Genomic DNA, 26,952 nt, shown 5'->3' on the forward strand with positions numbered 1-26,952 from the left:
CACAATCTTGATCATTAAGTCACATCTCCCTGCACTATCTTTTTCATATGTTCTGATTTTCTGACCTCTCCAGTACATACTACAGTTACAGGATTAAAGAGCTACTATGAGAATACTGTGTCGTATCTGGTGTTCCAATTATGGGCACTCCCAAAACATAAAATAGATTAGATAGGCCAACTGCTTTCTTTTGTGTAGAATCAATACCTTCCCCGCTTCCCCGGCCCCCCCCCTCCCCCCTGCCTAAAAAAGACATGGGAGTGGACAAGCCTACATAACTAATTAAAACATTTTGAAGAGACAGCCCCCATAATACCAGGAGCTCTCATCAGCGCAACAAAGCTCCATAACAATAGGCAAACCTTTTAAATTGTTAATGCCTGGTACATGAACACACTCTCTCTCTCCCTCACTCACTCAAAAACATATACATTATGAAAAAAAAAGTTAAAAAGTGAAAGTGAAAAAAGCATGTGGCCCCTCAAAGAAGAAATTAAAAACACAAAGGTAAGGTTGGCTTACCTCTCAAACAGTATCAAAACATGTCAGAGACTAACACTATAATAAACCCTATTAGGTTTGGAAATTCTGTACAACACTGCCACTTAATCTAGCAGTTCAGGACAAGTAGATTGCAATACACAGCACCTGGTTGGGTCACAGAGAAAGGAAAATGCTTGTTCGATAATATCTTCTCTTTTCTGCGATTCCAAGGCAGTTCTTCTGCCAGCTGTTCCTGCACAGGAATGTGTGGAGATCATTTATTCACCATTTTGATCTTTCCACAACCTCCCACACCCTCCACAGCAGATTCCCTCAGAGTTGAAATTCAGTGAAGTGTTAAAGATGCTCATGGGTGGATCCAGGAGGGGAAGGGAGACTACATTCACTTTGGCTGCGCTGCGCTGCATGGTCAGTAAACTGAGAGACCACCACAGGTTGATTAATACAGTTCCTGCCAAAGCTGAGCATACCCAGGGAGTTCACCTCTGTGACTGATCTCCTTCAGTCAGTCTGCAGAGCTCTAGCAGGACCTGCCTGTGCCACACAGCCAAAGGGAGGTAGAAGTGTATTACCCTCCTTACTACTCCCCCAACATCTGCCCCTAATGATGGTTGGACTTCCTAACTCATGCAGCTCCTTCAGGATGCATGCTGCCAGAGGGAGAAGGGCTGTGCAAAATCATGGGCCTTCCACCAATCATGTGAGCTGTTGGTTTGAAATCTCCTTGTCTTCATCATGGAGACAGAAATTCAGAACTTAATGTTTCCTGCCTCCTGCATGAGAAAAGACTTTGTGCCTATCTTTAACTTGATCATTGCTGTGGCTGCTTGTGTGAAACATCTTGCCTGTGTGCACAGACTCAACTGCTATGGCACACAGTAGGCCTAATCCACTGACCTACTCTGCCTAATATTTTTAGACATTTGGCTCAGGAAAATTACTTATGACTTTTGTAACAAACACTCCATTTAAACATCATTCACTAGAAAGCTGCTAGCATGTGGCTCAATTAAGCTGTCAGCTACATGACTGTGGCACTGTATTACTTCAGTGAGTGATATGCATCTGTGCGAACACTGGTTTGGCACAGTTCAATATATAAACAACAAGATGAATGAACCAACACTATTACTATTCTATTTAGGAATACGCTGAAATGGTGGTTCTCAACCTCTGGCCCACAGGCCAAATTCAGCCCACAGGGTCACATCATCCAGCTCATAGGGCGCCCGCACATCAGGAAATTTGGTGGCTGGGGGAGCAATTGCAGTGTTAAATTGTGCCTAGTGTCATGGCAAGTAATGCTGTTACCACTCCTGTACTACCAAATTTGCAGGGCTTGGAGAGCCATGTAGTCTGGATGACATTGTCTTGTGCACTGGCCTGACCCCATGCATTGAAACCAGCCACAGCTTGGGGTTGAGCTAGTGTGCAGGGTCGCACCATGGCCAAAGCCAGCATTCAGGGTCATGCTGGCTCCCACAGATCTGTCCCACATGGCTGGATAGGCTAAGCATCACTGCGCTATAACACAATTTGCAGGTCTAGGATCAGCCTCCTTAGCCATTAATAGACTCATTTACAACCCTTTACTTGACCCATGGGAGGGATCGCCAATGACAAAAACTATAGCACATAAATGAATATTTCATAGATTTCATCGACATTAGGGCTAAAAGGGACCTCGCAAGATCATCTGGTCCAGCCTGCTGCCCAAAGGACAGGCAATCAACAGGGGTCAAATGATCCCAGCAAGATAGGCATCCAAGTGTTTTCTTGAAAGGAATCCTGCACCACCTCTGGGGGAATCTATTCCAGGCCCTGGGGACTTAAACAGCAAAGAAGTTTTTCCTTATGTCCAGCCTAAAACAGTCTTCCAAGAGTTTACGACTGTTGGATCTAATCTTCCCATGGGGTGCTCTGGTGAACAGATGTTCTCCCAGTTCCTAGTGTACACGCCTTATGTAGTTATAGGCTGCCATGAAGACACCCCTAAGCCTACGCTTTTCCAGGCTGAAGAGTCCCATGTCCCTCTGTCTCTCCTCATAAGGCCTGCTCTCTTGTCCTGTACTCATTTGCGTGGCTCTCCTTTAGATTCTCTTGAGGGATATTTCCTAATCTAAGAGAGGATGGGACAATCTCGTTCAAATGTGCCTGTTAGAAACGGCCACAAGAACTGATGTTGGCTGGCAATCACTTTGAAAACCATGGCTGTATGACCTTCGATGACAACTCAAGTTCCCAAAAGCAGAACAGATTCACCAGAACACAGATCAGACAGATTCTTGATTTTTCTGCAAACTGAATCTGCTGGCTAGAGACAGGAAGCGCACAGGCATGTGTGCAAATTGGAAAATTATTGGAATACATCCAAAAGGCTCTAGGAGCCAGCAAACAATACTTTTGTATGGTACACAGGAGACTTAATCTCATTTGTCATGCATTATAAATATTTGAACAAGATTACTACAATCAAGTGTCAGTTATGGGTGTTTTCAAGCCTGGACAGCCTCTGTTTTTACTCTGCACATAACATGTGCTGTAGCAAACTGAGAACCACCCAGTGTATATGTAAATAAGAAATTTACTAGAATTTAGCCACTGATTGCTCCACAGTATCAGCAGTGAAATTTCTCTCCCTAGACTCTTTTAATCTAAATATGCCCTTAGCTAGATTACTGGTAAGAATTTAAGTACATTGATCCAGGCTCATTGCATCTAGTTGAGCCATACCTTGCATTCTTGATCCTTTAATGTATTGAACATGATAGCTCACAACAATCTGGTTCCCCAACACTTTACTAGCAACAGCAGTCTTATCAGCTGCTCTGTAGAACATTCCATATGGTCTTTTACTTTCTTCAGTTAGAAAATAAAGAGCATGATGTGGCTCACAACTTGTTCTACTTCCTTCAGTTTTCTCAGGATGGTAAAAAGCATTAAGAACCTGTTAGATGGAGATTATTGCCCACAACTACCCCTCCTTTCCTGAATCCCCATACTGTGTCACCGAGTACTTATTTATGGTATTGTAATGTTAAGCCAGCTTGTCAAGTATAGGCAAGATGAAATTCCACCTTATACTTTGATCTACTGAACAGACAAAGTGTGATAGAGCATAAGGAAATGGCTGAAGTCAGCATATACATTGTGTGCAACAGCCAGCATTTCTTCCACATTCTTGTGCTAGTCTCCAGAATCAAAACACAATAAAATTAAAGCAAGGATTTACACAAAAATATAAAGTGCATGTACATAATGCCTGTTCTTCAGTATATATACACATCACATGACATTAGCCTCGGTACAAGCTGCTTAAGGGAGAGAAAGTTAATCAGCTGACATGCATGCAAGGGAGAGCATGATTTTTCAGCATTTCCTCTTGCTGGTGGAACCAAAGATGCCAAACTGGGACTGTTGCTTACTGCCATGTTAAAGATATCCACTGCTGACATTACTGGATGCAGCTCCATTGATTTTGGAGAGAAATCAGGTGTTCTGCACAATTAAAGATACCTCCACATCGTTAATTTGCTTACTTTGGCTTTAGTACTTTGCTGTAACTCAAATGCCAAAAGCAAATGCTAATTAGGGCTGCATGAACCGGCACCATTCTGTTTCAACTTGCGTTTTGACAGAACACTGTTTCTTTTAGAATTTTGTTTAGATTCAAAACCGCCATACTGTCGCGTTGCATTGAAACAGTGAAACCGGAGTTCACTGTTTTGACGTTTTGCCCATAGGCTATAATGGGGAAGCTCAAAACAGCCTATAACTTTGTAATTTCTGGCCTGATTCAGATGAAACTTGCAGGAATGATAGCCCCTTCTGAGGGCATGAAGCCTGCCATGTTTCAAGGACATAGGTGCAAAGGTTTTGTGGAAACTGCACCCCAAATTCTTGAAAGCAAAACTTATGTCATGTGTATGTGTTAAGCCAGAACAGGGTCAAAATTGCAGGCATACTAGCCCCTGCTGAGGCCACAAAGCCTGCCAAGTTTCAGGGAGATAGGTGCAGGGGTTTTGGGGGAAACTACACCTCAAGGTGCAGACAAGCAAAACTCGTGACATGGGTGACACTGTGTGTGTTAAGGTGCAGCGGGGTGAAAGCTGCAGGCCTGCTAGCCCCTGCTGAGGCCACAAAGCCGGGGCTGTCAAGGAGATAGGTGCAGGGGCTTTTGGGGCGCTGCACCTCTGGCTGCAGACAGGCAACACTCATGACATGGGTGTTTGTGCAACTGACTGTGTCGGCCTTAGGGCACAGCGGGGTGAAAACTGCAGGCCTGCTAGGCCCTGCTGCAGCCACGAAGCCTGTCAAGGAGATAGGTGCAGGGAGTCTGGGCTCTGGGGCCCTGCGCCTCTAGCTGCTGACAGGCAAACCTGGAACACACCACACAGTAACTGACACCAAGGCAGAAAGCAGGGCAGTTCAAACAGTGCTGCCTTTTATGCAGTTTTTTTATCCCTCCCCCAGAGCACTGGGATTGGAAGAGACCTCAGGGAAGGATGACAGTCACTGGCCAGCTACACAGTCAATAATGAGAGCACTCCTCCCCACCCCCTTACTTTGGTTTCTGTTTCCCTGCGGGCAAGCCCAGTTTAAGCTTTGAAACTCAAAACTTTTAAAAAATTTTGTAACGTTTCAATTTGCCTCGTTTTGAAGCTCTCCGTTTCATTTCAGTTTTGCAGTTTCAAGCTTGAAACAAGTTGAAACAGCGTTGAAAAGAAACTGCCGGTGAAATTCTGTGCAGCCCTAATACTAATCATGTGGTCAAATGAAAATTTTCACATCAAACCCATACACACTGGAGCAAAGCAAGGGTAAACAGGCCAGAGAGGAAATATGAGATGTGTGGCTACCACTTGTAGCACTAGGGAAATTCCTGGCTCTCTTGTGGGCCGCATATCAATCCCAAGATGCTTTTTTAACTTAGTCAGTCCTGGAGCACTGGGCAAGTTGTTCTGGGTCTTTGACAAGGCCAGCTACATCCCAGGATGAGCTGCACACAAAGTATGCTTGCAGCAGTCACATCATGACTTCCCCCAAAGGCTGCTCGTTTTGTGATATGCTTCTTAGAGGTGCAACCCAAAGTCTCTCCCTTGACTCAAAATGAATGCTGGTCTTTCACCAATGATCTCAAAATACAGTCACATAACAAGGCCCTCTTGACAAAAATAATAGTTACATCCATTTAAACATGGTGTGTGCTCTATGAAAGTTTTTTCTAAACTGGTAAAATGCCTCTTATTCCTATACATCCCAGGAAAAAAAGGCTCCTGACCAATGGGGCACAAGCGTAAATCCCTTCCCAAATGGGTAAGCTGGGAAAGGTTTATGTCACAAGTGTTAAACTCATTCAGCCCGCAGGGCATGAGATGAGTGGCATGGGAACAGTCTGCAGACTGGCTGGGACCCACAGACCAGCCCCAGAGTGGGTGCTGCATGCAGTGTATTCCTACTCCAGCTACTCTGGGCCTGTGCAGTACGGGCCCTGGAATTGCTGCTGCCATGAGGCTATTCTGCTCAGCTCTAAAGCCAGAGCCACTGCGGGGCTGTTTTGCAAAGCTCTGGAGTCAGAGCTGCCGCCACTATGGGGCAGCAAGTCCCAGAGAAGTCAGTGCATGCAGCGCAACACAGCACTGGAACAGCAGGTTCATTCCACGTTGGAAAACTGAGTTGCATCTAGAGTCTAATACAGAAAAAGGTGGATCTGTTTAGATCTAGGGTTGATTCAAGAAATCTCTATCATCAGCCTTACTTAAAGAGGTTTTTACTTCTGCTAATTTAAAGTAATCCCTTACCTCCCTTACCCCCACTTATTCCATGTGCCTGTTACCTTAAAATGCATCCTCTCAAGATTATGTTTTAACAGCAAAATGCTTCTAAATTAATACTTGTTATAAAAATATAAATATGCTCACCTAGATCGATACCTAAAATGACTGAACACCTACAAAAATATTCTTTGGCAAATTCCCAGTATGTGCAACTTTAGAAGCAACTAGATTTACTGTATAGGCTGCCTTCCTGATTTTTGACTCATTGTAAACAAAATCTGGAGTCCCACCTTGCTCCTTTCAAACAGATTAATTAAAGTTGCTTAGTCATTATAGACTGCAATATGACAAGATCCACTGTTTAAAAGACGTTAACTTGCAAACAACATTCAATAGAGAGCAGTTTCTGCTGTGCAGATAAAGCATTTCTCTCTACTTTTTAAAAAAAGGAAATACAACGCTTACCTGTATAACGTAAAAATAAGAGGAGGAGGAAATGGAGAAGCATCCTCAATAGGCACAGAGATCGGTTCTTTTCTGCTTTGTACTTGTGCAAGGCCTGGCACGAGGTCTTGGTCCATGACTGGACATGTCAGGCACTACCACCACCATGCACGCAAAAACAATGAGAGTAAGTCTTTCAGTTTAAGTATCATGTTGCATTTTTACAGAACACAAAGAACTGAAACAGTCTGGCCACACTGAAACCAGTGGGAAATTGGGCATGGGCATTTGTGAACTGACAACTTCACTCCATATTTATGAGCATTTTCTCTACCTTGGAAACAGAATGGGATTTTCCCATTTCTGTAATGTAACAGGATTTTGTTTTATTCTCTTCCTAGAAAACAGTAGCATAAGGTAATGCTCTTTGGGAGTGGGGCTAGCAGAAGATAAGATGTATTTATGAGCAGTAAATAAGCCTTCAATTCAGCAAGCTGTTGTGCATGAAGTGATCACAGCACTGCACTGATCAGGAAGCTAAATAGGCATTTTTTTAGTAGGAGCACATGGCATCTGGGAAGGAGGTGAGATGCCTACTTCCACGTTTTGGGCAATGCAGGAAACTTGAGCATGAGACCATGCAAAGTAATGGGGTGAGGATGTGGTAAAGAAAGCTTTAGCTATCAAGAAAAAAAACAAAACAAAACCAACCCACAACCTTTTTCACAGGGAAAGTAGATAGGAAAATAGTCTCTTTCCAGGATATGTGAATTCTTATGACTTGGGGATTTACAAGTGGACTGGACAATGCACTAGGAAAATATACTGTGGGTCACAACCATATGTAAGCAAGGGGTAGGCTAGACAACCTACTAGGCCTTCTCCTAACAAGCAGGGCTTGTGTTACCTGTGTGGCAAGGTGTGGGAGGAAGGTGGTGGCTTGTGTTGCCCCTGGAACTATGGCTGGGGCGGATGGGGTTGAACAACCATTGTATCGTGCAAGCTCTGTGGCATGTAGCCCCAGTTGTATGCATCCTAGGGCCTGTGATCGTTGTGGTGTGTAGCCACTCAGAAGTTGGACAGCCCTTCTCTATAAAGAATAATGAAGTGTTGGATCTTCCCCTTCAGAATCTCGACTTACATAAGAAATAGACATACATAATGTACCTGCATGCCTTAATCACAGAAAATGAGGGTTGGAAGGGACCTCAGGAGGTTATCTAGTCCAACCCCTTGCTCAAAGCAGTACCGTCCCCAACTATATTATTGCATTAAGTGAGGCCCAAGGAAAATTGTATTCAATCAACTTGCCAAAGAGGAGATTTGCTGTAGATAATGAGACAGAGCCAATGCACAAGCAGCAGCCTCTTTTTTTAGCAGTAGATCTTAGACACTAATGTGAGAACCATCAGCAGAGGTAGAAGTCAAATATGCCATGAAACCACACCTTATAGCATTGAAAATAAATGAACCTGGCAAATGGTGCAGTAGTACCCCAGCAGGGATTGGAGCAAGTTGTTTATGCCTAAAGCACGTCAGCAAACGGAAATATTCTGGGTTCGTAGACTCAAGCCTCATGTGGTGCTTTCCTATCAAGTCTGGAAGTGCCTACAGATGGGATGCAGCAGCTCAGACTAATAGCAACTCACAGGAAAGTCTTTGATATTTGCATTCTGTGAGATATTTTCATGGGCTATTTTAACCCTTCTTATCACCTCACCTCCTTCCACATTCCCCAGCTGCACTTCACACCATCCTTTCTATCACTTACCTCTCATTAATCTTCTGTTCATTGTTCTCTCTCCTTTTGCCCTATCTTATTCCTAATGTTCTTTTGAAAACATGCCAAGATTAGCAGAAGAGCTTCCATTTCTTTCCCAGTGCTTAACGAGCTCTTTTGGGAGTCCTACCTTCAGAATTAATATAAAACACAAGAAAACCAGAAACAGCAGACATTGTACAAACAAGAATTTCACCGTAACGAATTAGAAGTTTATAAGGGGTTGGACTAGGTGACAAGGTACCCCTGAAACATGGAAAATACCAAATCAGGAGAGCACAGGAACACCAGTAGACTCTCCTTGCGCCTGAAAGGTTTTTGTCCCAAAAAGCTTGCAAAAGAACCTTGTCTATTTATGTCCTTAGACCAACATGACTATAACCAACACCCCCGACAGTAATGGTGATTAACTTAATGAACCATAAATCGGATTTTAATGACATAGGCATAAAGCTAGAAAAACAGAAAAGAATATGACTTCTCATACCCATTCCCTTTCTATCAATAAAGTTACCACTCTTAGATAAATTTCCAACTCAGATATTTGACAAAATCCATTTCATGTTTATCTGCCAAAAAAAATAAACCCTTAACAGCAATTCAATATTGCAAAGCTGTTTTGTTCTAATAATTTTATTTGCCTATCAGATGTCCACTAGGAACGGGCAAACAGTTTGGTATGAATAATTAATTATTTGCCCAGCCCACAAAACTTCAGATCCTCAGAATTTATCAACTGAACAAATGAAAGTGAACTCTTAGTTTTCTACTGTTAGTCAGGGTGGAAGTAGAAAGAGAACCCAGGAGAACTGTTCTCAGGAGATGTCAAAACTGGTCTAAAGTAGAAAGCAAGCTTGTCAGGCCAAATGAAAGGAAAAAAAAACAAAAAACGATATCTATAACAGTTAGAGCCTAAGGAAAAAAAAAAAAAGTCAAGAAGATTGATCTCTGTGCAATAACTTAGGCTACTCAGCTTTGAAAGAGCCCCACAGAGTATTGTAATATTTATTATAACGACTAGCCAAATGCCCATCAAGAAGGGAGGGGATGGGAGGGGGAGAGTGGGTGTGGAGGGAGTGCTGCCAACTACTGCCCCACACTGCCGCTGCTCTGCCTCCAGCCCTGTGTGCCCCCTCCCACCCCCTGCTGTGCTACCCTGCAGCATTGCCGCCTCCCAGGTGTGGGGGAGGGGGCGAAGCGTGCACATGGCGGCTGCAGCCATCATCCAGCACTCCGTGCTGCCGCCGCTGTGCATCTGGCTGCACATAAACCCCTCCCTCCCAGCTGTTCTTAGGGCCCTGCAGTAGTGGCAGGGTGCCACCACTGTGTCCCCCCTCCCCACTTTCTTCCCATTGGCTTTTGTCAGGGCCCGATGGGAGCAGTGGCAAAGCCAGAGTGGAGCAGGAGAGCAAGGCCAGTGCTGCACTACCAGCACCCTGCACTGCCGCCTCCAAGGAGCAGAGCTGGAGGGTGGGGGGATGAGGCCAAGACCACTGGCCTCGCCCCGCCACCCCCGCCCCATGCCCTCTGTCATGATGGCACTCAGTCATCCCTCTCTGCCTCCAATGAGTTGGGAGGGCGGGGGGGAGAGCGAAGCCAGCACTGCTGGTCTCACACCCCCTGCTCCAGCCCCTCATTCCCCACTGTCACGGCAGCATTCTGCCGTGTGTGTGTCTGTGCAGAGCACTCTGATTGGTTGTTTTAGTCAGCATTGTGATTGGCTGCCAAGACAACCAATCAGTGTGAATAAAGCATTACAGACCGACAGACAGACTTAAGGCTTTTATTATATTAGAATTGTGTCTACTTCACAGAAGAAGTTTACTCAGAACATACCTTAAGTACAGTAAAAACACTTACATGGACAGAATACACACACAGGTCTGTCTGTCTATCTATATCGGTGAATCTCTTAATATGTATATATCCAATATAGACCATTTTCTTCATATTGGCACCAAGCCGATATTGGAATAATGTATCGGTGAATATATATTAGAGATTCACTGATACATTATTCCAATATTGGATTGGTACCAATATGAAGAAAATGGTCTATATTGGATATCAGCCCTATGTGGCCGACAATTTGTCCAGTAAATGGCCATGCTGCACAGCCACAGTGTAGCATGAAGCAGAGCTGGCAGCGTGGAGACCTGCCTCCAGCTGGTAAGCCAGAAGGGGAGGGAAGGGGTATGGGGGCACAGATCAACACCCCCTGCAATGAGAGAGGGAATGGGGCAGGGGCAGGCACTGCCTAGCCAGGGCAGGTGGGGCATGGGATGGAGCAGCAGCCTCCTTTGCTGCTTGCACCCCAGGAGGGTGGGGTGTGTTCCCCAGATCCATGTGGCACAGGAAGGCAGCAGCTACAGGGTGGAGCTGGTGCTGTGTGGGGCTTTTCTCACCAGGGGCTGGGCTTGGAGCAGGCTCCAGCGGAGCTGGGAGAAGGATGCAGTCACCCCAAATTTTGCCACAGCTCCACACCCAGCCCCGCACCACCGCAGCTTTTTCCAGTGCTTGGGTGAAAGTGGGATGTTCAGCCAGGGCTGTGTCAGGCGGTGGTGTGGGGCTGGGAGCAGAGCTGTGGCAAAATTAGGGGTGGCTACTGCATCCTCCCAGCACCAGAGCCCACTCTGAGCCGAGCCCCAGCAAGAACAGCCCCACGCGGTGCTGGCTCCAGCTCTACCCCACAGCTACAGCCTTCCCCATGCAGATCCAGAGGCACAGGTAGCTCATTTTCAGTATTGGGAGGTACAGGGGGTGATGCGCATACACACATACGCCACCTTCTGCATCTCTCAATACTTCAAAAGAGCTTCAATTCCGGTTTCACTACTAAGCATTTCAAAATTGCTTCAAAAGTTGAATTTTTCTTTTTTCTAATTTATCAGTTACTTTGAAAAATACTTAAGGGGTGCACCAATAAAGATTTTCTTGGCTGATACTGAAAGCAGAGGGGAAGACAAAACATGGCCTGCCAGGCCATTCTATCCAGCCTGGAGAGCCTTATTTATATAAATATAAATATTTATATTTATCTGCTCCTGGCTGCCTGTCAAATATGACAGGAGCCAAGGGCAGTAGGACCCAAGGGAAGCCAGCAGAACTCAGTAGCAAGGCCAGCCCAGTCCCACCCTTCCCCATCAACTGGAAGCTTCTGCCTGCAGCAGCTTTCACTGGTTCCTTGAATGTCCACTGGCCACTCCAGCACCACGTGGCTCCCGGCAGCATCATTAGACTGCAGAAGCATATGGCATGCACTGGTACCCCAGGGCTATGAGCAGGAGAGTACATGTGCATGTGTGTATGTGCCCCCGGAATATATGAGAGACAGAGAGAGAAAGAAACAGAGAGAATGTAGGGTGCATCCCACATGCACCCATACCCCCGACTTTGCACTGCCATATATGCAGGCCCACATCCCCTCATACACCGCAGCCACCTCCCCCCCCAGTTTTCCATAAACCCCATACCCAACCACACCCCACATATCCACACACACCCAATGCTCCCTCACCCCACACACCCCAAACCCACACACCACAGACCCACATACCAACAGTCCCCCACAAACCTATACCCACCACTCCATGCCCCCCACAATATACAAGAGTAAGACTTCATTTTAAACTAGTATGCAATCACCTCTGTGTACACTACAAACACATGTAAATCAGGACAAAAATATTTTTTTTGAAATCAAATTAATAAATGTTGTAGTAGAAGTTTGATTTTTAGACTATAATTTGGTATTTTTCTGGTTCCAAGATGGTAAAACTCCTATTTCCAGGGGCAAGGGGAGGGCCTTCTGGTGGCAACAGTCAGGGGTTAGGGGGCAGAACTTCTGACTACAGGATGGCAACCAGGGGGCGGGGCACTTATCAAGGGGCAGGGCTACCCATGTGGCCCTCAACAGCTTGCCTAAACTTGGTGAATGGCCCTCCACCAAAAATAATTGCCTGTCCCTGCGATAGCTGATTATTCATCAGGCATATCGGCCTTACCTACTTACAGGAATGCAGCCAAGCAGTGTGAAGAGCAGCACTCTGCCAGTAAGTCAGTGGAGAGGAAAGGGTGTGGGGAGCATATTGAGGACTCCACAGCGAGGGAGTGGGGCAGGGGCTGGGGGTGTTGTCCAGCCAAAGTAATGAATGGGACCTTGGGGCTGGGGTAGAGTGGGATGGAACTGTGGGCAGCTCATCCAGGGGATCAGCACCCTTGTGCTTAAAAACGGTGGTGGAGGCACTTGAACTAAAGTTCATCAAATGAGCTTTAGTTCAAGTGCCGCCCGCACGATTTTTTAAGTGTGAGGATGCTTCTAACTGGAGCCAAGTGGAGCAAGGACATATTCAGGCTGCCTGCTGTGGACTCAGGGATCTCTGCTCTGCTGCCTTTGTCCCTGGAGCTGCACACTGGCTGCGTGTCCCCTGCCTGTCCGACAGCAGGAGGCACAATTCACTACTGCTAATGCTGCCAGACAAGCAGGGGATGTGTGGCAAGCACACGGCTCCCAGGGCAAAGGCAGCAGGGCAGAGAACACTAAGCCCACATCATCTGCGGTGGTCACTCAAAAGTTGAGGATGACGTCTGACAGGTTTGATGGGTCCTCAGGTGGCTGAGGAGCCTGGTTCTGGATGCACGTTCTTCAGCAATGGGGGCAAGTTGTTGCGTAAGGGAGTGGGATTCACAGCCCCAGGTTGGTGTCCTTCTCCTTCCTCCAGTCACCATTCCACTTCAGTATCAAGTCATTGGGCCTCAAAGTGGCGTGCATGTTGGTGGACCAGGTGGTGCCATGCTGAATGATAGGTTGCTCCTCCCAGCCATTGGTGTTGATGCCTCCATGCTTGAGGGCAACCTTGAGTGCGTCTTTGTACCATTTCCTTTGGCTGCCCTTTGAGTGCTGACCAACGGAGACGTGGGAGAAAAGAATCTGGCGAGGGAGGCGGTTCTCAGACATCTGGACACAGCAGCCTGTCCACTGGAGTTGATTTCTCAAGAGCAAGGCTTTGATGCTGGTGGACACAGCTTCATGGAGGATGCTCATGTTAGTCTGGTGGTCCTTCCATTTGATCTCCAGGATTCAATGCAAGCACTACTAGTGAAAGCTCTCAAGGGTCTTAATGTGGCGTTAGTAAATGGTTCAGGCTTCATTGCAGTAGGAGGGGGGTCAGGATGACAGTCTTATAAACCAGGACCTTTGTCGACTTCCGAAGTTCTCTATTTTCAAAGACATGTTGTTGCAGCTTGAAGGCGACGGCACTGGTGCAGTTGACTCAGTGCTGGACTTCTTTATTGATGGTAGCCCGTTGAGAAAGTTGCTACTGAGATATGGAAAGTGCTCACATACTCCAGAGCCTCCCCATCTATGTAGATAGCGCGAGGGATGTTCAGCTGGCCTGGAGGGGGGGCGGGGTGGAGCAGTGGAGAAGCATCGTCTTGGAGATGTTTAAGGCTCTTATACAAAGCATCGAAGAGATCTAGGGTCGCTTGCACATCCTGTGCAGAGTGAGCCATCATGCAGCAATTGTCCGCAAACTGAAGATGATGGATGTCCTTGGTGGCGAGTTTGGTTTTTCCCTGTAAGCACCCAAGATTGAAAAGCTTCCTGTCCAGTTGATACTGACATTAGATAGTACATAATCATCTCTGATGAGGTGAATGCTGATGGTCAGGTAGATGGTGGGCAGGGTGAGGGTGATCACACAACCTTGTTTGACCCCAGTCCAGATGTGGAAGGCATCGGTTTCAGAGCTTCCACTCAGAACAGTGGCAGTTGTATTATCATGCAGGCGTCTCAGCAATAGTGACAAACTCCAGTGGGCAGCCAAGGTGTTAGAGGATGTTCCACAGAGCTTCACAATTTAAGGAATCCAATGCCTTGGTCAGGTCAATGAAGGTAAGGAACAGTTCTTGATTTTACTCCCAACATTTTTCTTGGATCTGCGTGGCAATGAAAACCATGTCTGCAGTGCCCTGGGATGGTCAGAAGCCGCACTGTGTTTCCAGAAGGATCTCCTTAGCAACAGGATGAAGGCGGTTCAGGAGAATGTGGGCCAGGAACTACAGGAAAATCCCTCTGTAGTTCCCAGAGTCAGATTTGACCCCTTTTTGTAGATGGTCACAATGGTTGTATTCTTGAGATCCCCAGAGATGTCCTCTTCACCAGCTTATCCTCCACCTTTGGGACGCAAGCCGGAAGCCACCAGCATGGTAGACCTCTGCAGGTATATGATCTGGTCTGTAGACTTTGTTAGTTTTCATCTGTTGGATGGCCCATTTCAGCTCGCCGATGGTTGGTGGATTGCGAAAAGAATCCACCACAGGGCACTGTAGGATAGCTTGGAGGGTCTCTCCTCCAATATAGTAGACTCCCAGTTAGGGAGGAGTTCAAAATGCTCCTTCCAACACAGATGGATGGCATAATCATCCTTGAGGAGCCGGAAGCTGTCCTGTGATCGGAGGGGTTTTTGTCCAATGGAGTGGGGTCCACAGGTTGCCTTGGTAGCCTGGAAAAAGTTACGCATGTCATGCTAGTCGGTGTAGCCCTAGATCACACGCACCTTCTCCACTCACCAGTTGTTCTTCATGTCACGGATGCATTGCTGGACCTCAGCCTTCAGCTGGTGGTACACTGCTGTCTTTTGCCGAGTTCAGGGAGGGCTTTGCCAGGCGATGAAGGCTGCATGCTTCCACTTGAGATTGCAAATCTGAGTGTCATTGTCATCGAACCAGTCCTGGTGCCCAGTAGTCTGGGTGCAGGCATCTTGGACAGCGGACTTGAGATGCTCCCAGTGTGCCTGGATGGAGATGTCATCAGCAGTAGGGACTTGCTCCACTGCACTACACAACTGGGCCTGGAACTGCTCCTACTGTCCAGGGTCCTTCAGAGCTGCGACATTCAACCGTCTCTGGGAGGCCTCCTGGGTCTTCCAGTGTCTTGGTGCCAGGTGAATGTTCTTCACCAAGTGTACAAGTTGGTGGTTCATCCAGCAGTCTTCAGATCCCTTCATGGCCCTCGTGATGAACACGTCCCTCAGGTCTCCATCTCAGATGATGATGTAGTCCAAGAGGTGCCAGCGCTCCACCCTCAGATGCCTCCATGTGATCTTTAGCTGGTTTTTCTGGTGGAAGATGGTGTCTGTCATGATCAGGCTGAGTTGGGTGCCTTTGGTCAGGAGCAGGATACCATTGGCATTTGCCTTCCCCATGCCATTATTGTCAATAGTTCTACTCCAGATGTCATGGCCATGTCCAGTCTGGGTGTTGAAGTCTCCCAGGAAAATGACCTTGTTGTCCCTGGGGATGGAGGCAAGGGCATTGTTGAGATCAGAGTAGAACCTTTCCTTGACTTTCTCATCAGAATCCAGAGTTGGAGCATATGCGCTGATGACAGTGGTGTGTTGGTTTCGGCCGAGGTGCAAGCGAAGGGTCATCAACCTTTCATTGACACCCAAAGGGAGTTCGGGGAGCAATCTTGTTCCTGATGGTGAAACTGACTGCATGGATACGGGGGTGGGTCACGATCTGGTTTCCCTTTCCAGAAGAAGGTGTACCCTCCACTGACCTTCCTCAATTGTCCCTTCCCGGCAAGCCGGGTTTGCTGAGAGCAGCAATGTCGATGATATGCCTCGCTAACTCCTGAGCCACAATGGCAATTAGTCTTTCTGGGCAATTGCTCTTTGGGTTGCCGATGAGTGCTGTTACATTTCAGGTTCCGAAGTTTAGCTTTTTTAAAATTTTGATTGCAGGAATGATGATCCCGCTGGGTGCAGCTTCCCAGCCTGGAGAGATAGGACAACCTATTTTTGGGGCACCCTTTCTAGCCCCCCTCCCCATTGGGGTGAGCAAAGGGTATCCTAAAGGGGCTACTTCTCCATTGCAGCCTTCTTCCGCCTTCACAGCCGTTGAGGCCATAGCCTTCCTCCACCTGCTCCACCACTGAGGACTTCTTGGATCATTCTTTGTCTGGAACCTCCCCCCTCAACCTTACTGCTATGGGTGGCCCTACCAGGAGGATGAGCTCCAAAAGGCATTGTTCTCAGGGTCATTGGAACATGCAAGTCTCTCCACCACAACAAGGTAACAATCCTCAGAGAGGTATCCTCTCTCCCAAGCCCACAGCAGGTAGCTTAGAGCCCTCCTCGCCCCATACACAAAATCGGGGGGGGGACACATGCCCCATATGCCTCCCTCAGGGGTGTGTGCAGCAGTGGGGAGCTTCTTCCCTCCACCCCCGAACCTCCTGGATGAGTTGCCCATAGCTCCATCCCACTCTCCACTCCAGCCCCAGGGTCCCATGCACTGCCCTGGATAGGCAGCGCTCCCAGAACCCTGCCCCACTCCCTCCCCTCACCACGGAGGCCTCAATCTGCCCCCCCCTTCCCTCCCCCATGCCACTTCCCCTCCACAGACTTACCTGTAGGGCACTGCTCTCCACACTGCCTGGCTGCATTCCTGGCCATGTCCATGCTGCAGCTGCATGCATGCACATGGCATCCAGGTCCCCGGTCAGAAGCCACAGTATTTTTATCAGTACATTATTGGCTACATCAGACAAAGAAAGCCGATAGTCAATAATGTTAAGTTTAATTTTATAATTGCCATTCCGATAAGGCATTAATATATGGGTGGACCTCTACAAATGGTTATACCAAATTATATTTATATATAATTTTTTAAATGCACAAATGGAAATAAAAAGGGGGGAAAATCCATTTCAGCAGTATTAAACAATGCAGTTAAATCACTGAAGTTATTTGCAGCTGAGAGGACAAGTGCATTGGCCTGCTCTAGCATAATTCAACTATTTTGTACACTATGAAGCATAATCATAGAATCACAGATAATTAAGGTTGGAAGATCTGTGACTTCAGGAGGTCATCTAGGTCAAACCCCCTGCTCAAGGCAGGCCCATCCCCAACTAGATCAACTCAGCCAATGCTCTGTCTAGCCGGGTCTTAAAACTTCCAAGGGTGAAGATTCTACAACCTCTCTGAGTAACCTGTTCCAGTGCTTTACCACTTTCCTCATAAGAAAGTTGTTACTCATAGCTAACTTAAGCTTCCTTGCTGCAACTTAAGACCATTGCTCCTTGTTTCTCATCTGTCAGCACTGAGAACAGTCTAGGTCCATCCTCTTTGGAACCACCCTTCACATAGTTGAAGGCTGCTGAAAACCCCTCTCAGTCTTCTTTTTTCTAGACTAAATAAGCCCAGTTCTCTCAGTTTCTTTTTAGAAGTCATGTGTCCCAACCTCCTAACCATTTCCACTGCTCTCCACTGGATTCTCTCCAATTTGTCTATAACCTTTCTGTAGTGGGGGCCCAAACTGGATACAGTGCTCCAGATATAGCTTCTGCAGAGCCAAATAGAGGAGAATAATTACTTCCCTTGATGTGCTGGCAACATTCCTGGTAATGCAACCCAGCATGCTGTTAGCCATCTTGGCAACAAGGGCAAACTGTTGGCTCAGTATATACACACATCATATCCACTGTAACCCTCATGCCCTTTTTTATAGAGCTGCTGCTTAGGCAGTTGGTCCCCAGCCTGTAGTGATGAATGGGAGTTCTGTCTGAAGTGCAGGACTTTGCACTTCTCCTTATTGACACACGAGATTTCTTTGGGTCTAATCTTCCAATGTGTCCAAAGTCTCTCTGAATCCTAGTACTACCCTCCTTCAGTGTACCTACTATTCTTCCCCGCAGCTTGGTGTCATCTGCACCTTACTGTCCATTCATCCAACCCATACTTCCTTATCTTGCTGGTGAGACTATTTTGGGAGACCGTATCAAGAGCCTTGCTAAAGTCAAGGTATATCATGTCCACTGCTCTTCCCACATCCACAGAGCCAGCCATCTCATCATAGAAGGCAATCAGGTTGGTCAGGCATGATTTGCCTTTGGCAAATCCACACTGACTGTTCCTAATCATTTTCCCCTCTTCCAAGTGCTTAGAAATGGATTCCTTGAGGACCTAGTCCATCATTTTTCCAGAGACTTAGCTGAGGCTGACTTGTATGTAGTTCTCTGGATCCTCCTTTTTCCCTTTCTTAAAGATGGACACTACATTTGCCCTTTTCCAATCACTCAAGACTTCTCCCAATTGCCAAACTGAGTTTTCAAAGATAATGGCTAGCGGCTGTGCAATCACATTGGCCAACTCCCTTAGCACCCTCGGGTATACACTGTGTCCAGCCGTATGAATTTGTATATGTCCAGCTTTTCTAGATAGTCCTTAACTTGCTTTTTCACCACTGATGGCTTGTCACCTTCTCCTCAAACTGTGCTGCCACGTGGTGTAGTCTGGGAGTTCACCATGCCTGTGAAGACTGAAGTAAAAAAGGCATCAAGTACTTTAGCCTTTTCTGCATCACTTGTGACAAGGTTGCCTACCCTATTCAATAAGGGACCTGCACTTTTCCTGATCTTCTTTTTGCTGCTGACATGTTTGTAGAAACCCTTCCTGTTACCTTCCACATCCTTGCTAGTTGCAACTCCAATTACTCTTTGGCCTTCCTGATTTCATACCTGCATGTCCAAGCGATACTCTTATACTCTTACCTAAGTTGTTTGTCCTAGTTTAAACTTACTGTCCTTGTTGTGTTTTAGCTCACTGAAGAGCTCCTTGCTAAGCCAAGCTGGTCTTCTGCCATACTTGCTAGTCTTTCCACATATTGGGATAGTTCAATTCCTGTGCCCTCAGTAAGGTTTCTTTAGAAAACAACCAGCTCTCCTGGACTCCTTTTCTTCTTGGATTGGCCTCCCAGGGGATCCTGCCCAACAGTTCCTGAGGGAGTCAAAATCTACTTTTCTGAAGTCCATAGTCCTTACTCTGCAGGTCTTCTTTGTTCCTTTTCTAAGGATCATGAACTCAATCTCTTGGGTGCTGCTGCCCAAGTTGCCATCCACTACTACATTCCCCACCAGTTCTTCCCTTTTTGGTCATCAGGTCAAGAAGAGCACAGATCCTAGTTGGCTTCTCCAACACTTGCACCTGGAAGTTGTCTTTAATGCTCTCCAAAAACTTCCTGAATTGACTTGCACTGATGTATTGCCCTCTCAGCAGAAGTCAGGGCGATTGAAGCCCCCATGAGAACCACAGCCTGTGATCAGGAAACGTGCACTAGTTGTTTGAAGAAAACTTCATCCTCCCAGGCTGGTGTTCTACAACAGACAGACATCCACCACATCACCTTTGTTGCTCTCCCCTCCAACCCAAACCAAAGGCTTTCAACAGGCCTATCCTACATTTCATACTGGAGCTCTGAGCAGTCATACATTGCTTTTACATCAAGTGCAACTCCTTCTGCTCTTCTCCCCTGCCTGTCCTTCCTGAACAGTTAATACCCATCTATAACCACATCTATGACAATGCTCTAGTCATATGAGCTACTGCACCAAGTCTTTCTTATACCGATCACATCATAGTTTGGGACCGCCTTGTCTGAGAACTTCCAATTCCTCCTGCTTGTTTCCCAAGCTCCAAGCATGCATATATAGATATCTAAGGTAACTAGATGATTGCACTACTTTCTCAGGAAGTACAATGCCTCCCCTGTTGCCCCCTCCTGCTTGTGCTTCATCCAGGTCACCCACTTCCCCACTTACCTCAAGGCTTTCCTCTTCCCTAACAACAAACTCTAAAGCACTTCTCACTACGTTAGCGAGCCCGTTGGTAAAGATACTCTTCCTTCTCTTGGTCAGGTGGATCCCATCTTTTTCTAGTGATCCTTCTTGGAAAAACATGCCATGGTTGAAGAAGCCAAAGCCCTAAAAGTGATGCCATCTGCACAGCCATGTACTGATCAGCAGGATGCATCCACTCTGGCCCAGGCCCTTCCCCCTGACCAGAAAGATTGAGAACACCACCTGAGCCCCTGTGCCCTTCACCCTTGCACCCAAAGCCCTCTACTTACTTTTGATCTGCTTAGGGTCACTCCTGGCAGTATCACTGTGCCCACAAGGATGAGCAGCATAAAGTAGTAGCCAAAGGGCCAGATAAGTCTCAGTAATCCCTCCATGACATCTCAGACCTGGGCACTGGACAGAACAGCAGGCCAGCAGATGGATACCTGACTCCCCACAGAAGGGAGGAGTCTCCAATCACCACCACATGTCACTTCCTCTTGATGGCAGTGGTCTTGATCCTCCCAACTTTCACGAGGCCTGGCAAGGTCTCTTCCACCAACAGAACATACTCTGTTGCTAGGTCTCCATATCTGTTTTTCAAGCAAACCACTGCAGCTGGAGATAAAGGCCTCTGCTTGCTGTCAGAGGTCACAGGTTTCCAGTTTCCACCTTCCTGGGAGCCCACATCCTCCTTCCTTCTCTAGCACTGCCTCTGGCAGTCCTTTTCTCCACAGTCCTACAGGTCTCCTTCAGCAGTGAATCAATGAAGTCTTCACAGCGGAGAACGCTTTGGAGCCTTTGTTTGCATCCACAGTGTGAAGCCAGGACCTGGGTGGAAGCCTTGATGGTGAGCCATCCTGCCTGGACAGATGCCTCACAAATGTAAGCAGAGGAAGAACTAGCAGTGTCCCTGGCATTGTGACGTCCTCCAGACATTTCTCTGCAAGTCTTAATCTGCTGCCTCTCTGAGGAGACCTTCCTTAGCAGACTCCCCTGTAAGCTAGCTTGTTCACTGCTCCTTGGTCCCAAAAGGTTCCCTTTTTTCTGCTTCCTCTTATAAAGCTAACATGAAGAAAGGTGAGAGTTTCCAGGCAACCCTCAAGTGAACTCCCCCTCACTCAGGACTCTAGTTAAGCAAGGGATCAAGTCTTTAAAAGACTGGATCAAGTCTTTATAGTTATATACTGACTAACCATCTCTAAACGATGTATGAAATTCAATGAAAACAGTGTCTTCAAGTAAAAAAGACCCCAACCAAAAAACCCCAGTGTTCTTAGTTTTCCATCCTCTTCCACAATGGTGGTAGCATGCACAAATTCAGTGTGGCAAGCAAAGCCAGAATTCAGACCTTGTCTGTTGCTATTTTGTTTCCATGACTATTCCACAGAAATGATCACTCTTGCCTTCTAGCAGCCTGCAAGAAAAGGCAATCGGAGAGGAACTTGCTGGCGCAAATACTATAGAGGAGTGGCTCAACCTCCAGCCTGCTGGTCAAATCTATCCTGTGGAGTCATTACATCTGGCCTCCAGGGCTCTCCAATGGGTTGGAAAACTTGGCAGCAGGGAGCCATGGAAGCTTCATGTGGCTGGATCTAGCTTTGTCTGGGTGATTGCCATGAAGTGGGATTAGGTCCAGGCCCACCAATGCCCGCCAGTCCAGTTCAGCCTGGGCTGGGCTGCTCCCCAGGTCCCTCTCTTCACCCATTTTCATGTCTGGATCAGAACCACTCCACTCTACCCCCAACACATCCAGATTCGGGTTAGGCTTGTGTTCTCCCCTTCCCACCATGCATCCAGATCAGGACTTCCATACCCTCCCCCACACCTCCAGACCAAAGCTGCTTCATTTCCCACCCCATCACGAGTCTGCATCGGAACTGTCTTGCCCAGTGTGTTTGGATTAGGACTGCAACCAGGTTGTGCCCCCTCACATGTACGCCCAGATTAGGCCTACTCTACCCTACCTTTGCCCCAAGCAGATGGATCAAGGTCAGTCTGTGCAACCCTCTGTAGCTGGATTGGGCCCATCAGTCAACAATGTGAAAAGCTGGGCACCACTGGCATAGAATAATCTTAATTAATATATAGCAAACAGCAACTGGATTAATTCACAGAATTGCCAAGTCCACATTTAGCTAAGACTAGTATTTGGTCACACAACATCCATTAGTTTAGATGAGAAGAGTATTACAAAAATTAAAGACTGGGATCCAAGCCAACTGAAACTAGTGCAGCAGGATTTGCAATACTGACCTTGCAGATTTTCAGAAATGAAGAGCATTGGTTGATTCGTCAGACTCTAAATACAAATTTAAGACATTAAGTAGGATAAGTAACAGTAGCAAGAATAAGAGATGCTAAATGCTCAGGTTCTGCTGTCTTCTAAGCATCCACGTATTCTCTTCTTATAACTTTTTTGGGTTCCACTTTGTGCCACTAGGTTCATTTTGCAACACAAAGATTTCACGAAGGCTCCAAACTGCAAGATTCTTACCCCAGGTATACTTTTTGAGTTTACACTCAGCAAATTCCTGCCACTACAAATGAAAGCAAAGAGTGGAAGATTTTAGGAGGTGCTGAAACATTTGTTTTTGAAATTTTATTACAAAAATATATTTGCAAACATACAAAATTTTGGATGAAAAATGTTCATTCTTAAACATTTATGCAATAACTTAATATTTGCAAACATACATAGATGATATAAAGTCCATAACATATTGAAATGTTAATGATGCAGTATCTACTTTTACTGGATTTCTAAAATATTGTTCACGTAAGTTTCAAGGAATGACTATTAAAAAATACCAATGTCTTAAGCTCTTCACACTGAAAGAACATGCAAATGGGTAGTAACTGGTGCATCTGAAAAAAGTGTTAAAAATGAGACACTGTTAAAAAATGCATACTGTACATTTAAAAAAAAAAAAATACAAAAAAGCCATGTGCCCAGTGAATAGATTAAAAAAAAAATAGACCACCAGAGAAAGATATTGCATTTTTTTCCAATTTAAAGTGGAAGGAAGATATTGCATCTTAACATTTTCACAATGATGTCAGACAACACTACGGTGAAATATATTGCACACATTCCTCCTGTTAAGATATGTTGTTAGCAAGAAGCAACTCAATAACTGGCAAAAAGTGGCTGATTTCTCTAAAATATTTTTAAAAATAATGTTCCAAATTAATTATTAGCTTTTAAAAGTTTCTCAGTGATTACATCTGGACCACACAGGGCATTGTTTCCAAGAAGGTACTTAAGGTAGGCCAAATCAAAATATGGGCGAAATGAAATGGGTCCAACAGCAAGCATTCAAATATAATATTAAAATATCAATATCTGGAGAATTAAGCATTTGTTATATGAAACTAGAAATCAATTACTTTAAATGTTAAACTCTGCCTCAACTGCTTTGCAAATCTTGTGTAAATTTGACAAGGTATACTGCCTCCAAATTAATAGCTACTAGGCACCTTTCATACAACTTCGGAGATTATAACTGCCATTATGTTAATAATGCAACTACAGAACTGAGAAACTATCTTAATTTTGTGACTAATAAAGCAGTTATAATTTTAAAAATAATCTGTGATTAGTAAATTGTAATTTTCCAAGTAACTGAACACTGGTCAAAGAAACATGCTGAGACAGTAAAATTCATTCTGGAAGTAAACTAATCTTTGAACTCTCAAAACTAATGAGTAAAATCCAATTTACTGGCAGCTTTACCACAATAAAAGTCACTTTAAATGGTCATGTTCAGTTGCTGTGGTGACCCTTGGTAACTAGCTATATGCATTAGCTATTACTACAATGCATCTAACATGAATCAAGCTCTTCACAAAGAGACAAGCTAATTAATTCTACATTATTACAAAAGGTTAAAATGACAAAAGTAGAACTGTCAAATAGCTTCCACATTTTAAAATATCTCATGTTTTATGCTGCAGTTGAACTTTTGTTTTACAAAGCAATTTCTCCTTGAAGAGGTTAATCTGTTAAACATTTATGTATTACAAAGAGCACTATTCTGGCACTTTGCATATACTGCAGGGGATAACCGTGCTATGTTTTATTGCAGAACATCCCTCCCAGTGTCTGCTACTTCTATGGAGTGGGGAATAAAGGTGCAGAAAAAAAAAATGAACATGAACAAAAATCAGTTATAATGCTTACCTAAAAAGTTATTTCATTTTATACCTAATGAAGTTTGTTTGCAAGCTGGGAAGAACATACTTTTTGGCATTACTACACTACAAGAAAAAAAATTGAATCTGCCTACTGCTTGCTGAGGTTTCTGGACAGTTATAATGCAAAACACATTTAATAGAAACATGGACAGTTTGGGCTTTAGAGAGTAACTTCTTGTAATGATGCTATTTAAAACAGTATTCCCTTTGTCAGCTGTCCAGAACTTATACTCCATATTGCAGTACAATGGTATGAAGAAACTCCTCAACTGTCCCATCATTTTGACATTTTGGATATTACTTGAAAATGTGACGGTATTTAGTTGTAATATATCTAAAAGGTTGGTATGATTACAGTAGTTCCCTATCTCCTCTCTACACTAGGGAACATCTCCTGTAATTCAACCTCCTTTTCAAGGTACTAAAACTCCTTATAAAAATAAAATAAAATAAAAAAAATCAAGAATATACTGACTCAGTCTGTTAAAGCTGGAGAAAACCAAGTGTAACATTTGGTTTAGGCTAGAACTATATCCGAGAGAACTGCTCTCTGATTTGGCCTTTTCCCCCCCCGTTCTCTCTCCTTCTAAGGGGACCTCAAATTTGATTTGCATTAGGTCTGTAGGTTAGATAAATGAAGTATATTTTTGTGATTTGTGCAGTACTTGAGTAAGAAAGCTCCGTTCTTCCTTAGCAAGGTCCAGAAAGTCTATTGCTGAATTCAAATTCTACCATTAAAGCCAATACATTTCCTGGTAAACTTGCACGATTGCTAACACATTTCCCTGAATTCTGCATATTTTTCTAACATAAAATACTATATATTTTCACCTGGAAATACTGAATCCCAATGGCTGTTAAAGAGCTTTTTAGAAGGCAGATTTTGCAGGAAAAAAAAGCAAAACACTTTTTCACTCAAAAACCAAAGTCTATACTAAGAGATATTAGATGCATAAAAACTCATACTTTCTGTTATGACTGAAAAACACACTGATCTGTAATCAATTTACAATTAAAGCTTATTTGATCATTTCCAATGAAATGACCCTGTATTTTGACTATGTCACATTATTATAACTCATCCTTAGTAGATTCTGTTTTGTAGAGCCAAATGAAATTTGTTCTTTCTTCTTCATTTCAATAGTGCTTGAAAAAAATAAGCAGCACATCTTAACTGGTTATATTTACTACAAATTATCCTTTACCATATAAACCAAGACCTTGCTACTCAAAAAGATCCTTTAAAAATGACTATTGCTGGAATAAATTGAGATCTACATTTAAGTATTATTAACTACATTTGCATGCCATATAGAAATAAATTTAAGTCATGGATAGACCAATAGCAGCATAGCAAAATATCATTAAGGATTAGTATACTCTACATGGGGAAATGTGAAGAAGTAGTTAGAGTCTTACACTAGTAAATACTGAAACATTAAACCATATATAAGAAGCATCACTTTTTTAAATAAATGCTGTGTGACAAGCATGAAAAAGTCTGAGGGGGTGGAAGAGAAGGGAACAATTCACATTTCTTCCCCATCTGCATAGTTTTCAACATTACAGTACCAACACAACTGAGGAATGAAACTCAGCTATGGTATTGGTCCATCCTTGGCTAAAGGGAAACAATGCGTTCCAAAAATCCATATTGAACTCCACATAACAGGGAAACAACAGGCTTATAGGGTATTCTCCTCCAAATATATTTTTAAAAACTGTAACAACTAGAATCCAAATGCCACAATTAAACTGATACTTAAAAGAAGATTCAACTGCCCCTTCCTAAAATTTTGCATGCTTAGATTCTGCCTTTGTAGAGCAACCAGGTATAACTTAATGAGGAACCAGCATATTGCCATAGATGCTGAAACTAGTTAAACATACGCACTTACAAAATAAATGGATGCGTGTTGGGTAGAGGCTTCTGGTTACTCAGGAACAGGCAAAAGATCTTTTTTAACCTGTACATCAAATGTTTAGCTCCAACAGCAGCTCTCTTGAAGCCTGAGCACAGTACCTTTTCCTGTGGACTCATCTTTCTATAGCCAACTCATCATAACAAATTACCTGCTTCAGCCTTTATGCAGCCCTTAAAAATAGAAGTGGGGTTTGCAACCCAATTTGCTGTTGTCTGCAAAGTGTGGTATACACTTGATAGCTGAAAAATAGCATTGTTCCCCCTTATCTCTTAAAAATGAAAACAGTTAGAAATGACAGTGACTCAAACATCTGCACACTCACTTAATGCTAATGAAAGCTCATTTGCAACTACCCAATGTTTCCAAAGAACACAGGTTTGCTGGTGATGATCACAGTGAAACCTAGATCACTTCTGAGAACATTACTTTTAGAAGTATTTTTAAGGAATAGTCTTTCCCAAGAGGCTCAAATTCAAGACATTGAAAACTAAATATTCTTTTTAAAAAAATATTAGTTTTATAGATGAGACATAACTGTTTCTGAAGCAGATGTGTTGTCAGTGGAATTGAACTAATTTCAATTATAGATTAATGTCAGTATTCTTGGTCAGGACTTGCAAGTAGACATCATGAATAGTGGTGAGAAAACTGGAATCATTCTGCAGAAGGAAAAGCATAGGCAGTACATTAGCTAGAAAA

At 44.6% G+C, this 26,952-nt stretch overlaps 1 protein-coding gene across 4 annotated transcripts in view; it reads right to left on the minus strand.

The window, feature by feature from the left end:
- Positions 1 to 22,545: 22,545 nt before the first annotated feature.
- Positions 22,546 to 26,952, minus strand: part of DCP1A (decapping mRNA 1A) — a 71,366-nt gene continuing 66,959 nt past the window's right edge. For 3 of the 4 annotated variants that reach the window (XM_090021570.1, XM_090021569.1, XM_090021567.1), the window contains one exon: positions 22,699 to 26,912. In XM_090021570.1, the coding sequence (XP_089877696.1) occupies positions 26,835 to 26,912 (78 nt within the window). In that variant the 3' untranslated portion in view covers positions 22,699 to 26,834. Of the gene's footprint in view, positions 22,672 to 22,698; positions 26,913 to 26,952 lie in introns of those variants that run through there. The other variant, XM_090021566.1, reaches the window with a different exon arrangement.

The sequence above is a fragment of the Crocodylus siamensis genome, chromosome 11 (assembly GCF_052110815.1).
Source record: "Crocodylus siamensis isolate JL-2025a chromosome 11, ASM5211081v1, whole genome shotgun sequence".
NCBI lineage: Eukaryota > Metazoa > Chordata > Crocodylia > Crocodylidae > Crocodylus > Crocodylus siamensis.